The 11,937-nt window shown below is 45.0% G+C and overlaps 1 protein-coding gene across 1 annotated transcript; it reads right to left on the bottom strand.

The window, feature by feature from the left end:
* Positions 1-5,718: 5,718 nt before the first annotated feature.
* Positions 5,719-11,750, bottom strand: NGRN (neugrin, neurite outgrowth associated). Its single transcript, XM_019983714.2, has 3 exons — positions 11,581-11,750; positions 11,092-11,202; positions 5,719-6,771 (listed from the first exon to the last, which is right to left on the bottom strand). Exons 1-3 carry the CDS (start codon positions 11,742-11,744, stop codon positions 6,183-6,185), a joined length of 864 nt encoding a protein of 287 aa, XP_019839273.2. The 5' UTR covers positions 11,745-11,750; the 3' UTR covers positions 5,719-6,182.
* Positions 11,751-11,937: the final 187 nt, after the last annotated feature.

The following is an 11,937-nucleotide window of genomic DNA, read 5'->3' as shown; positions in this document are numbered from 1 at the left end:
CTCCCGGAAGTCCCGTACTCTCGAGCACCGCTCAGGGTACGCGGAAAAGGACGGCGTCCTGGAAGGGACATTTGAAAACGCGCGGCAACGCATCAGCGTTCAAGTTTCTTCCCGGACCAGAGGCGAGTGTTCCTGTGATAAAAGGATTTTACTTTAAACTAACTTTGAAGGGAACACCCAATTCTCCTAGCTCACGCAAGGAAGCGTTGGGCACTTGCTCTATTTTCAGAACTTGGTGAAATGGGCGAAACCAACTCGGAATCCGTAGGGCACTGATCACCGGGGATCTTGGCTGTCGATCACATCTACTCCACAAAGTTAGCGGCGAGCTCTGAGCTCTCCCGCTTCTGACTTGCGCGAGGCTAGATGCCCGAGATGGAGGCGGGTGCGCAGTGAGAGAAGAACGCGTTAGGAGCCAATGGAAGCTGAGTCTCACCACCTATGACCTTTCAATATCAGAGTCCTGACTCATTAATGCTTTTCGTGGGAAAACGGATAAACTGTGACATATTCATACAATAAAAATAACTGAATAAATGAAAGATCAGATCAGTCGTTTAGTCGTGTCCAACTCTTTGCGACCCCATGAATCGCAGCACGCCAGGCCACCCTGTCCATCACCAACTCCCAGAGTTCACTGAGACTCACGTCCATCGAGTCAGTGATGCCATCCAGCCATCTCATCCTCTGTCGTCCCCTTCTCCTCTTGCCCCCAATCCCTCCCAGCATCAGAGTCTTTTCCAATGAGTCAACTCTTCGCGTGAGGTGGCCAAAGGACTGGAGTTTCAGCTTCAGCATCATTCCTTCCAAAGAAATCCCAGGGCTGATCTCCTTCAGAATGGACTGGTTGGATCTCCTTGCAGTCCAAGGGACTCTCAAGAGTCTTCTCCAACACTACAGTTCAAAAGCATCAATCCTTCGGCGCTCAGCCTTTTCACAGTCCAACTCTCATATCCATACATGACCACAGGAAAAACCATAGCCTTGACTAGACAGACCTTTGTTGGCAAAGTAATGTCTCTGCTTTTGAATATGCTATCTAGGTTGGTCATAACTTTCCTTCCAAGGAGTAAACGTCTTTTCATGGCTGCAGTCACCATCTGCAGTGATTTTGGAGCCCCCCAAAATAAAGTCTGACACTGTTTCCACTGTTTCCCCATCTATTTCCCATGAAGTGATGGGACCAGATGCCATGATCTTCGTTTTTTGAATGTTGAGCTTTAAGCCAACTTTTTCACTCTCCTGTTTCACTTTCATCAAGAGGCTTTTTAGTTCCTCTTCACTTTCTGCCATAAGGGTAGTGTCATCTGCATATCTGAGGTTATTGATATTTCTCCTGGCAATCTTGATTCCAGCTTGTGTTTCTTCCAGTCCAGCGTTTCTCATGATGTACTCTGCATATAAGTTAAATAAGCAGGGTAACAATATACAGCCTTGACATACTCCTTTTCCTATTTGGAACCAGTTTGTTTTTCCATGTACAGTTCTAACTGTTGCTTTCTGACCTGCATACAAATTTCTCAAGAGGCAGATCAGGTGGTCTGGTATTCCCATCTCTTTCAGAATTTTCCACAGTTTATTGTGATCCACACAGTCAAAGGCTTTGGCATAGTCAATAAAGCAGAAATAGATGTTTTTCTGGAACTCTCTTGCTTTTTCCATGATCCAGCAGATGTTGGCAATTTGATCTCTGGTTCCTCTGCCTTTTCTAAAACCAGCTTGAGCATCAGGAAGTTCACGGTTCACATATTGCTGAAGCCTGGCTTGGAGAATTTTGAGCATTACTTTACTAGCGTGTGAGATGAGTGCAATTGTGCAGTAGTTTGAGCATTCTTTGGCATTGCCTTTCTTTGGGATTGGAATGAAAACTGACCTTTTCCAGTCCTGTGGCCACTGCTAGTTTTCCAAATTTGCTGGCATATTGAGTGAAGAAGCCAGACACAAAAGTGCCTTCTATACTATTTACAACAGGTTCTTGAACAGGAAAAACTATAGTGAAAATTTCAGAAAAGTGATTGAATTGGGGAAGCTTAGGGAATTTCAGGGGTGATGATAAAGATCTATATCTACTTTGTTTGGGTTTTTTGTTTGTTTGTTTTTAAAAAGCTCATGAGAGACATTATAAGGGACAGGTCTGGCTAACAATACCTGAACTCACTAATCAGTCGTGACATCACAAACTCATCTCCTGGTGAGATGCATAGGAAGTACAAATTGAACCTGATCAAGCCTCAAGATCTAACTGCCGGTTCATAGGAAATACAGAAGGTAGTGGAAACGTGATAAAAGACATCATAAGAATAAAATCAAGCATATCCAAAATGCACAAAATTTTATGGGTCAAATAACCTGTCAAATGACAAAGAGAAGAAAGTGGAAGGGGAAATCCCTTTAAAATCAAAAGACTTCTGGGACATGACACAATGCAATATTGCAATGTGTGGACTTTGTGTGGATCCTAATTCAAAGAAATCAACCAGAATATTAGCTGATAATAAGGAATTACTAAAACTTTCAAGGTATAGAAATGGTTCATATGTCTTGTGTTAAAAAGGAGTTCCTATCTCTGAGACACATACTGAATGAAGTACTTACAGATGAAATAATACAATGTCTCAGATTTGCTATTTTTAATATTTATTTTTATTTATTTGATTGCACTGGCTCTCAGTTGCAGCATGTGGGGTCTCTGACCTTTGATGAGGCATGCAGGATCTTTAGCTGTGGCATGTGGCATCTTTTTTTTTTTGTCGCGGCTGAGAACTCTAGTTGCGGCATGCATGTTAACAAAGTTTGGCCATTTGTTAAATGCTAAAGCTGGGTGATGGGTACACAGGGGTTCATTGCATTACAATATTCTGCTTTCAAATATTTGAAAACTTAAAAAACAATACAACAATACAAAGCTTTTATGCTCATTGAGTGTTTTTTACTGAGCTTCCTCTCACCCCCTCCCCTTTAGTTAGATCAAATCTCAGCTGCACAGAAAGGAAGAAGCTGCCCTTCACAGATGAGTGACACATACACTCTCCAGGTCACAGGGACTTTAGTCCCTTCTATCATAAGTTTGCTAGCCTCTTGAATCTGGCCCCAAAGTTGCTCTGAGTTGCCCATTCCGCCCAGTCTGTTTCACTCCAGCTTGCGGATCTTGTCTTCTGTTGCCTCCTCCACAGATGCCCCACCTGTGCCCCCTAATGCAGCTCCCCCTCATCCAGTGTGATGTGAAAGTCCTTTGTGTCCAGAACTAGGACTGACTGGGGATAGGGCATCATGGAGTCCTCTGACCCCTGCCCAAGAATCCCCATTCCCCTGTCCAGCCTCCCAGCTTGGGCTGGGGCAGTGGGGGACCAGGGAGGAGAGGACGACAGTATCCCCAAACACCTCAGTGCCAGTGGATGAAGATCCGAGGCTCTGACCGTATAGAGAAGGGACGGGTCGACCTGTAGGAAGTGTAGGCCTTCATGACAGGCAAAGGTAAAAGGCTGGACTTTCTGTCATTGTGGATTGGCTGATGGATTGGGTTTCCCAGGTAGGGCTAGTGGTAAAGAACCCATCTGCCAATGCAGGAGACCTAAGAGGCTTGGGTTGGATTCCTGGGTCAGGAAGATCCCCTGGAGGAGGGCATGGCAACCCACTCCAGTATTCTTGCCTGGAGAATCCCCCCTGGACAGAGGAGCCTGGTGGGCTACAGTCTACAAGGTCGCAAAGAGTTGGACGCTGAAGCAACTGAGTACATGTGTAAGGTTTCCCAGCCATTTTTTCATTCACTCAACCAATATTGAAATCTATGTTAGGGGAAGTCCCTGGAGGTACAGTAGTTAGGATTCCGTGCTTCCCCTGAAGGGGACGAGTTCAGTCCCTAGTCATGAAACTAAAATAAAATACCACTTGCCGTTCTGCAAAAAAAAAAAAAAATCTACGTCCGGTTGGAACTACAGCAATGAACACAGACAGGTCTCCTGCCCTTATGGGATCTACTTGCTAATGGGGCAAGGAAGGTGATGACAAATAATACATTACTGCTGCTGCCAAGTCGAGTCAGTCATGTCCAACTCTGTGCAACCCCATAGACGGCAGCCCACCAGGCTCCTCTGTCCCTGGGATTCTCCAGACAAGAATACTGGAGTGGGTTGCCATTTCCTTCTCCAATGCATGAAAGTGAAAAGTGAAAGTGAAGTTGCTCAGTCGTGTCCAACTCTTCAAGACCCCATGGACTGTAGCCTACCAGGCTCGTCCATCCATGGGATTTTCCAGGCAAGAGTACTGGAGTGGGTTGCCATTGCCTTCTCCAATACATTACTAATACATTTCAAATACTGGGAAAAATTAAAAGGTGTGCTGATAGCTAGACCATGAAGTTGTTTTAGACTAGAGTGATTAGGGAAGGCCTACGAAAGTAACATTTGACCTGAGACCTGAATGGTAAGGACCCAACCAAATAAAAATCTGGCCACAATGAACTAGTAAGTGCAAAAGCCTAAGATTAGCATTTATAATGGAGAACAAAAGATTTGAGCTAGTGAGCATTAAGATGCTAGGGGATGAGGTAAATTTAAAACGTATCTAAGCTAGTAGTAAAAGCTTCTATTTTATTTATAGTCCCCTGGGGAAAGAGCGTCGTCAAATGGTGTGCAGGGTTAGAAATGCCTGTTGAAGCAGTCAAATAGCATCTTGCTGCTCGAATATTCTCATGGCAAATTATTTTTAAAATCATGAAAATACTTATGTTTGTAAATTACTTGAAAGTGGCAGAGCAGTGACAAGGGCCTTGTGTGTCCACTGCTCTATTACCAGAACCTGGATTCCCTAACTTTGACTGGCATGTGATAGGGTCTTGCCCATTTATACCGAGCCAATGCTCCAGTTAACAGCAATCAGTGATATTATAATTGCTATTAATGACATCTGAAATGGCAACAAGATACATGAACAGACTATCAATGACAGGGTTGGGATATCTACGTCTCCATTAGAAAAACATTCTGCATACAGGTAAATTCTGACTAGCCTACTTTTGCTGGTAAATTGTTAAAGTGAGACACTGTTGAGAACTATCACTGGACTCTTAGGTTGCCTGAATATCTGTCTTTTGATAATCACTTTCTGGTGATTATCTGATTCATCAGATATTTCTCAAAGAATCAGTGAATTAACAGGAATCGTGCCAGGCAGTGCTGGACTCCAGGAATTTAAGAAGACTTAAGAGTGAGACCTGGGTTCAAGTCCCAGTGCTGCGCTGTCACGCACAGCAACAAGGCTGTGGGTAGATCCAAACACCCTGGATACCGAATTTGTAAAAGTCATCTACTATCTGTTCTTTTCTAGATCACAAGAGCCTTGTAAAAATCTGATAAAAACTGTAAAATAAGATTCTATTTAAACTTTTGGAAGTGGCTGGAGATATGTTGCGAGCCTGTAAAGCCTGTGCCTGCCCTGTATTTTTTGTTTGGACAGACCCCCACATCCCGATCTTCAGGGCCCCGGCAACTGTAAGAGCAACTTAAGACTTACAGTGTTTAGGGTGTTTAGGGGAGGCTTAATGTCCAGTTTTTAAGTGTCAAAGTTTGTAACTAAGCAGGGCTGGTCAGCACAGAGCCCTCTGCTGGCGATACCTCTGGCTACATTTCTCTCCCAACATTTAGAGGCTCTGTTTTTCTTCCCTTTCCTTCCCAGGTAAGCAAACCCTCCCATTCCCACAGAGCACCAATTGAAACAGACTGCTTCATTTTGCTTTATTTTGCACATAATGAGGACAACCAATTGACTAAGCAGTTCCAGAACCGTTAAGTGTTCATTAATCAAGAAGTAAATGAGGTGAGAAAACAAACTTAATCTCCTCCCAAATATACTGCAAGTATCACAGAAACTTGTAACAACACATGCAATACAGGTTTTTCAGCACACACACAGCCCAAGGGAGAAGGGTGAATCCTGACGATGCATGTGGGTCAGAGCAGGGGCTGTGCTCCAGGAAGCTGGACTCTACCTGGCGGGTCACTGCCCTGCTCCCAGACACATCTGCCCTGTGAAGTCCTCTGCCCTTTGTCAGATTCAAACCTTTCATCCCACATTCCAGGCTCATGGTTCCCCCCCACTTCCAAGGTGGAAATCCACACACAGAAATCCAGGCTTCAGAACCAAATATACTCGCCCAGCTGTGTGTCACATGGCACATCTCCGGCTCAGATTCTGTACAGGAAGTTCCCATTGCTGTCAAAGAACTCTCGTCCCCTCTGCACGACTCTTTTGCTGAAGATCTGGTCACCTGCCTCCCCTGCCTTCAGCTCTTCCAGCCTCTTGTCACTGGGTAATCCATCACTGTCAATTCCTCTGGCGCCCCTACAAGTGCTGGTAGGGTGACCTGCAGCAACAGGCACAAAGTCCTTCCCCTCCTCCAGGCCCTGGACTCCTTTATTCCTTTCCGTCTGCCTCGTTGTTATATTTGTACTCTGAGTATTCAATTCAATAGCTTTCAAAGCTGTGCTGTGACCATGGCCTCTGGATGAGGCTTCATCCCCAGGAATCAGCAAAGAACCTGATACAGACTGGCCTGCAGAAAGCGGTTTGGAGGAATCTCCAGGGCCTGGGAGCTCCGGGATCGAACGGGCAAGTCCGATTTTCTTAAGCACTTTTTGATCCTGTTTCAGTTTCTGTTCCAATGTGGGTATGAACTTGCTTTTTAAAACCCTTCGGATCACATCGGTGCTGACATCAAAGCCTTCAGCCAATCTGGGAACTGACCAAGACTCTGAAAATTCCCTGTGTAAATACCTGTGAAAAAAAGAAGCAAATTTTCCATCTGTGAAGATTCTCCTATTAGAACAGTTAACAGATTATGTAACACTAGTGATAAATACATGAAAAGGAGGCTTGGAAAAACTGCAAACACAGTCTCTGTCTTGCACCACTAAATGTCTACAGCCAATTCTTCTGTGCTTACAGCAACACCCAACTACTTCTAGTCATTTAATGTCAACTGGATTCCTCTCACTGCATGACAGGCCCCAGTAAGATCCAGGGGATGCAAGACAGTCTTTCCCTTCAAAGAACATACAATCCAGACATGCCTGACAGGGCAGTGATGAAGACTCCGTGCTTCCAATGCAGGGAGCTTGAAGACGCAATGCAGGCAGGTATGAACCCTGGTTAGGGAAGTAAGATCCTGCATGCCCCAATAATGCAGCTAAAAAACAAAACAAAAAAAGACCGCTGTGTTGATTGAATAATAAATTGATTATTCAATTGGCTACTAATAAATTAATTGATTGTATAATAAATACCCAGCCCAGGGCCTACCCTAAACAGACATTCATTTAAAAAAAAACAAACAAACATACTATCTGGTGGTGGAGACAAATGTATTAACACCCAGCAAAACCAGCAACACTATGAAAAGGATCTCAGCAGAGGATGCTGAGAGAACCAGGGAGGGTGAGGGAGGGACAGGCTAGCACCACACCTGTTGGGCAGGCAGCCTAAGAATTCTTCAGGAAGTCCACCCTAGAGCTGGTCTGAAAACATGAGCAGTTGTAACAAGCTGGGAGAGAGGAGGAGAACAGGGGGTCAAAGGAACTGATGGTAGAACAGGCAGCAGGTGAAATACAAAGAAGCATACCACCTTTGTTGGGAAGAGTTCTATCTGTGTGACAGTGGGAGAAGGACAAAGACCATGTCTTGCTTAGGGATTCTGGAGTTTATCTCAGAGCAACAGTGAACAAAGGAAGAATTTTAAGCAGCAGAATGCCATGAGCAAATTTTCATTTTGAAGCTCAATCCAGTGATAATGAAACAGGGTGCAGTCATCAATTAGTATCCTTGAACTATAATCTGTATATTAATGAACAATAACCTGTAACTTGCTTTCACTGACCAAGCATGCTCTAACTGTTCCTGCAAAGTGCATACCCTCCCAGCTTCACAGCCTAGACAGTATCTCACACGATTCCTTTAACTGACCCCTGTAGACAACACTTCTGAACAGGAGTCAGAGTAGTGACAGTTGCTTAAGTTGCTGTTCAGGCCATGGGGCTAGTTTTGCCCAGCTCAAGCTAGTGGAGACCCCTGACCATTCAACTGGGCCTGTATGAGTGTCCAGTGAATGCCCTTTCATTGTCAAGGGGCAAAATCTCCATCCTGAGATTATGCTAATGCTGCCCATCATTTTCTGAATGTGCATTCCATGAAGAACCACGTAACTCAAATACCCCTGTGCAGAGCTCCAATTACTTCACCTTTTTCTAACCATCAGCAACTTTTCCTGAAGCTTCAAACCACCCTGCTTCTCTTTTTTTAATATCTATTTATTTGACTACCCTGGGTCTTAGTTGTGGCACGCAGAATCTAGTTCCCCAACCAGGAACTGGACCCGGGTCCTCTGCATTGGGAGCGTGGAGTCTTAGCCACCAGGAAGTCCCCCTTGTTGCTTCTTTACCCCATAAATATTCTAACCCTCTCCTTCAGGGATGCTGATTTGAGATTTGTTCTCGTGTCTCCTTGCTTGGCTGCCTGTGAATAAACCCTTTCTCTGCTGCAGACCTCAAGGTTTCAGCACTGGCTTGCTGTGCATCAGGTAAACGAACATGGTTCAGTTACGTGGTTCAGTAACAGTAAATTTTGGCGCAAGACCAGAGGTGGAAAGACCAGGCAAGAGGCTGTCAGGAATTCAGGCAGTCTGAACTCAGGCAGGGGCAATGAGAGCAGGAGAGAGAGACTTGAGAAATACTTTAAGAAGGCCAAATAGGTGTACTTGGTAAGGAACTAAATACTGGGTTAAGAAATAGGTTGAGAGTCAGTATTTTTTGAGTAGGTGGTTGGTGGGAACATTCAGGGATATAGCAAAAATAGAAGAATGAAATTATCAGGGAACAATGATGAATTCTATTTTGTACATGTTGAGTTTGAGGAACTTGTGTGACAGCTAAACAGCGATGTCTAGTGCACAACTGACTACAGAGTTCAGAAGAACATGGCCTGGACATGAGAGAACTGGTAGTCATAAGCCAACAGCAGGAGGGGCTGAAGCCACCTGGCATCAGGTGGGGAAATATGCAAAATGAGATAAAAGACCCAGGGCACAACTGTCAAACTCTACAATACTTAAGGTATCGCAGGAAGAAGGGAAGCCCAGAGAGGAAACAGAAAACCAGTCCTACAAATAGAGGTGAGTGGTCCCCTGGGTCAAGACCATGTCTCATGTAGGGATTCTGGAGTTTATCTCAGAACAACAGTGAACCAACGAAGAATTTTTTCTTTTTTTTTTTTTCCAACGAAGAATTTTAAGCAGCAGAACGCCATGAGCACATTATCATTGCTCAAAATTTTGAGGCTCAACCATCAATTAGATTCCTTGAACTATAATCTGTATATTAATGAACAATAATAACCTGTAAGGGTCAAGGGAGAATTTCAAGAATGCAGACAAGGTCAAATGCTGAGAAGTATTAGACAAGCTAAAGTGTTGAGAGTCAGTTATGCCTAGCACTGAGGAAGTCACTGGTGTATCTGTGAGCAGTTTCATTGTCATGATGAAACAAACAAACAAAAACGAGAGCAGGGAGCCAGGAGGGAACTAGAGGAGGAGGGAGTGTAGAGTCAACTTGACAGTTGGGTTTCCTTTTTGCTTTTGTAATCCAAGTGACTGACTTAAGCTTTGCTTGCCAAGGCATGCACTTTGAAGATGGCTGTTTTCAATAAACACACTGCCAGCCACACAACTAGATAAAAAGCCAGGCTCTAGCCACCCCACTGAGGCACCTTTGTTTTAGAGACCATGGTTGACTTCAATAATTAACCACTTGGGCCACTTGTTTTTTCTCTTCCTGTGCTTTAAATTCCCATTGAATTTGCCAATAATGAGTGAGCCCTCAAAACCCTACCCCCACACCCCTCCTCAAAAAAAACTCAGGCCCCAGTGTTCAAACCCAGTAAAAGTAGAACTCCAGGCCCTTGCAACTCTCTCTAGCCATGGCCTTGCTGTGCAGCCTCAGGTGGGCTGTGTAATTTTCAGGCCCTGTAAGTAATAAACGTTCACCCACCCCCAAAGTTGAGGTCACTTAAGGACATGTTGCAATCTTAAGACACAACAGCTGGCCCAGCCACAGCACTGGTTATTGATAGACTGAGCCCAGCACACAACTCGGACAAGTGGACAGAAAAATGTATCTGAGGAATTAGGCAGGGATTTGACCTAGAGCACCCAGAGGACTGGTCCTAGACAAGTGAAGGACTGCCACTTCCCCCTGTGATATGACTAGAGGACAAGACTGAAAGTGGAAGGTAAGAAGCAGTCCAAGAAGCTTTAATAATTTTTACCTAATGGCCTGATTTTTCTCTCAAATAAAAAGATTATTTAATGATCCCCAAAGGGGAGGTGACAGGTAAGAAGATGGAAGGGTTAAAAATGCTGGCATTCAAGACGAAGGAAGCTGACAGAAGAGAGTTGTTGTAGGCTCATAAAATCTTGATCATCTCTATAAATCCCCGTGATTCTAAGTCTCAACTCCAGAATTATTCTGGTGAGAATGAAAAACGGAACATGACCTTCGGAAGACTATTTAGCAATATTTATCAAAATGCAAATTCATTTAGCTTTGGCTTCAGTAACCCTACTTCTGAGAATGTGTATAATGCTTCTGGCAGATATGGACATTGATGGGTACACAAGGTCATGCACTAGGGCACTATTTGTTACAGTGAGTGGGTGGGAACAATTCAAACGCCCACCATAAAAGACCAGTAATATAAACTACAATTTATTAAGCATCTACAAATGAGAATGAGGCGCTCTCTCTTGGGAAGTTGAAAGATCTTCGGAATATATTAAATGAACAAGTAAAGTGTAGAAAAGTTATTTATAAATTGTTTGAGACTACGAAAGTGAAAATAAAATTCTACATTCACATGGGCTTGCTTCTATGTGCAGAAGGAAACCTAGATAGTGACACAAGAAAACTATTAATATTTTAATAGTATTTCTATCCACAGGAGACTAGGAGGGTTAACACTTCTCAACACATACGCAGTTATACTGCTTTAATTTTGAGCCATATGTAATGCACTATGTATTCAAAACAAAAATCTTAATAGTCTTACCGGATCTGCTCCATGGCTTCCCACGTCAGGGTCCTGGGTGGGGCACCTGACGCCTCCATTTGCCTTCGAATTTTCTGGAACCGGATGGCTTTTTTCTGTCGTTTCAGGGCGCTGGGGGAGAGAACCAATGGCAGAAACCATGCATAGACGCTAGATGGGTGGTTTAAGAGCCTTGGGGTCAGTCACAGAGCGTCCAGCGCACTTCACTTTGCAAACACTACGTGGCCATGTCGGCCAGCCAGAACACCGCCCCAGAAGTCTAACACCAAGAACAGCAGCCCATAAGCTGTTGCTGAATTCTTCAGTCGGGTGATGAAATACGTCCTTGGTGAAAGGACCTGTGGTCCCAAAGGATCTAACACCTGCCCCTGCGTCCCTAAAAACGGGTGAGAAGGGCTGCTGCAGGACGCCCAGCGCCAACCGGGCGCGGACAAGGGCGCCCAGACCGAGGCCCTGCTTCAGGCTGAGGGCCCGGGAAGGAGTCGGTACCTCTCCACCTCCTGCAGTTCTCGCTCCTCCGGTTCCCAGTCGAAATCGGGGTCCGGCTCTCGGCTGGTAGAGCCCGGGATGGTCACCCTCCGGGTAGCAAACCCACAGCGAGCAACCGCTGCGCAGACACGCCCGCCCAGCAAAACGTTCGGGGAAAACGCCATGTTTACAAAAACCCCCTTCACGACCCACGGACTGGCAGCACCGGAAGCCAGGGACTGAACCGGAAGTACGCAGGGGGGGCAAGCTCGGGGACGTCGCGGTTCTTTCCGGCTTCAGGCTGAGGGCGTGGCTTTTGGGTTTAAACCGCTCGGTGGCCCAGCCCTCCCGATAATAACTACGGGGCGCGGGGAGGGC

This window comes from Bos indicus, chromosome 21, assembly GCF_029378745.1.
Source record: "Bos indicus isolate NIAB-ARS_2022 breed Sahiwal x Tharparkar chromosome 21, NIAB-ARS_B.indTharparkar_mat_pri_1.0, whole genome shotgun sequence".
Taxonomy (NCBI): domain Eukaryota; kingdom Metazoa; phylum Chordata; class Mammalia; order Artiodactyla; family Bovidae; genus Bos; species Bos indicus.
The sequence above is the reverse complement of the archived record's forward strand: the minus strand, read 5'-3'. Positions and strand labels throughout refer to the sequence as shown.

What these genes read in the sequence shown, in the direction of transcription:
- NGRN (XM_019983714.2), bottom strand. Translation starts at nt 11,744, where the DNA reads ATGGCGTTTTCCCCGAACGTTTTGCTGGGCGGGCGTGTCTGCGCAGCG. An exon ending in GAACTGCAGGAGGTGGAGAG is followed by an intron (nt 11,203 to 11,580) that starts GTACCGACTCCT and finishes TCTCTCCCCCAG; the next exon opens with CGCCCTGAAACGACAGAAAA. An exon ending in GAAGCCATGGAGCAGATCCG is followed by an intron (nt 6,772 to 11,091) that starts GTAAGACTATTA and finishes TTTTTTTCACAG; the next exon opens with GTATTTACACAGGGAATTTT.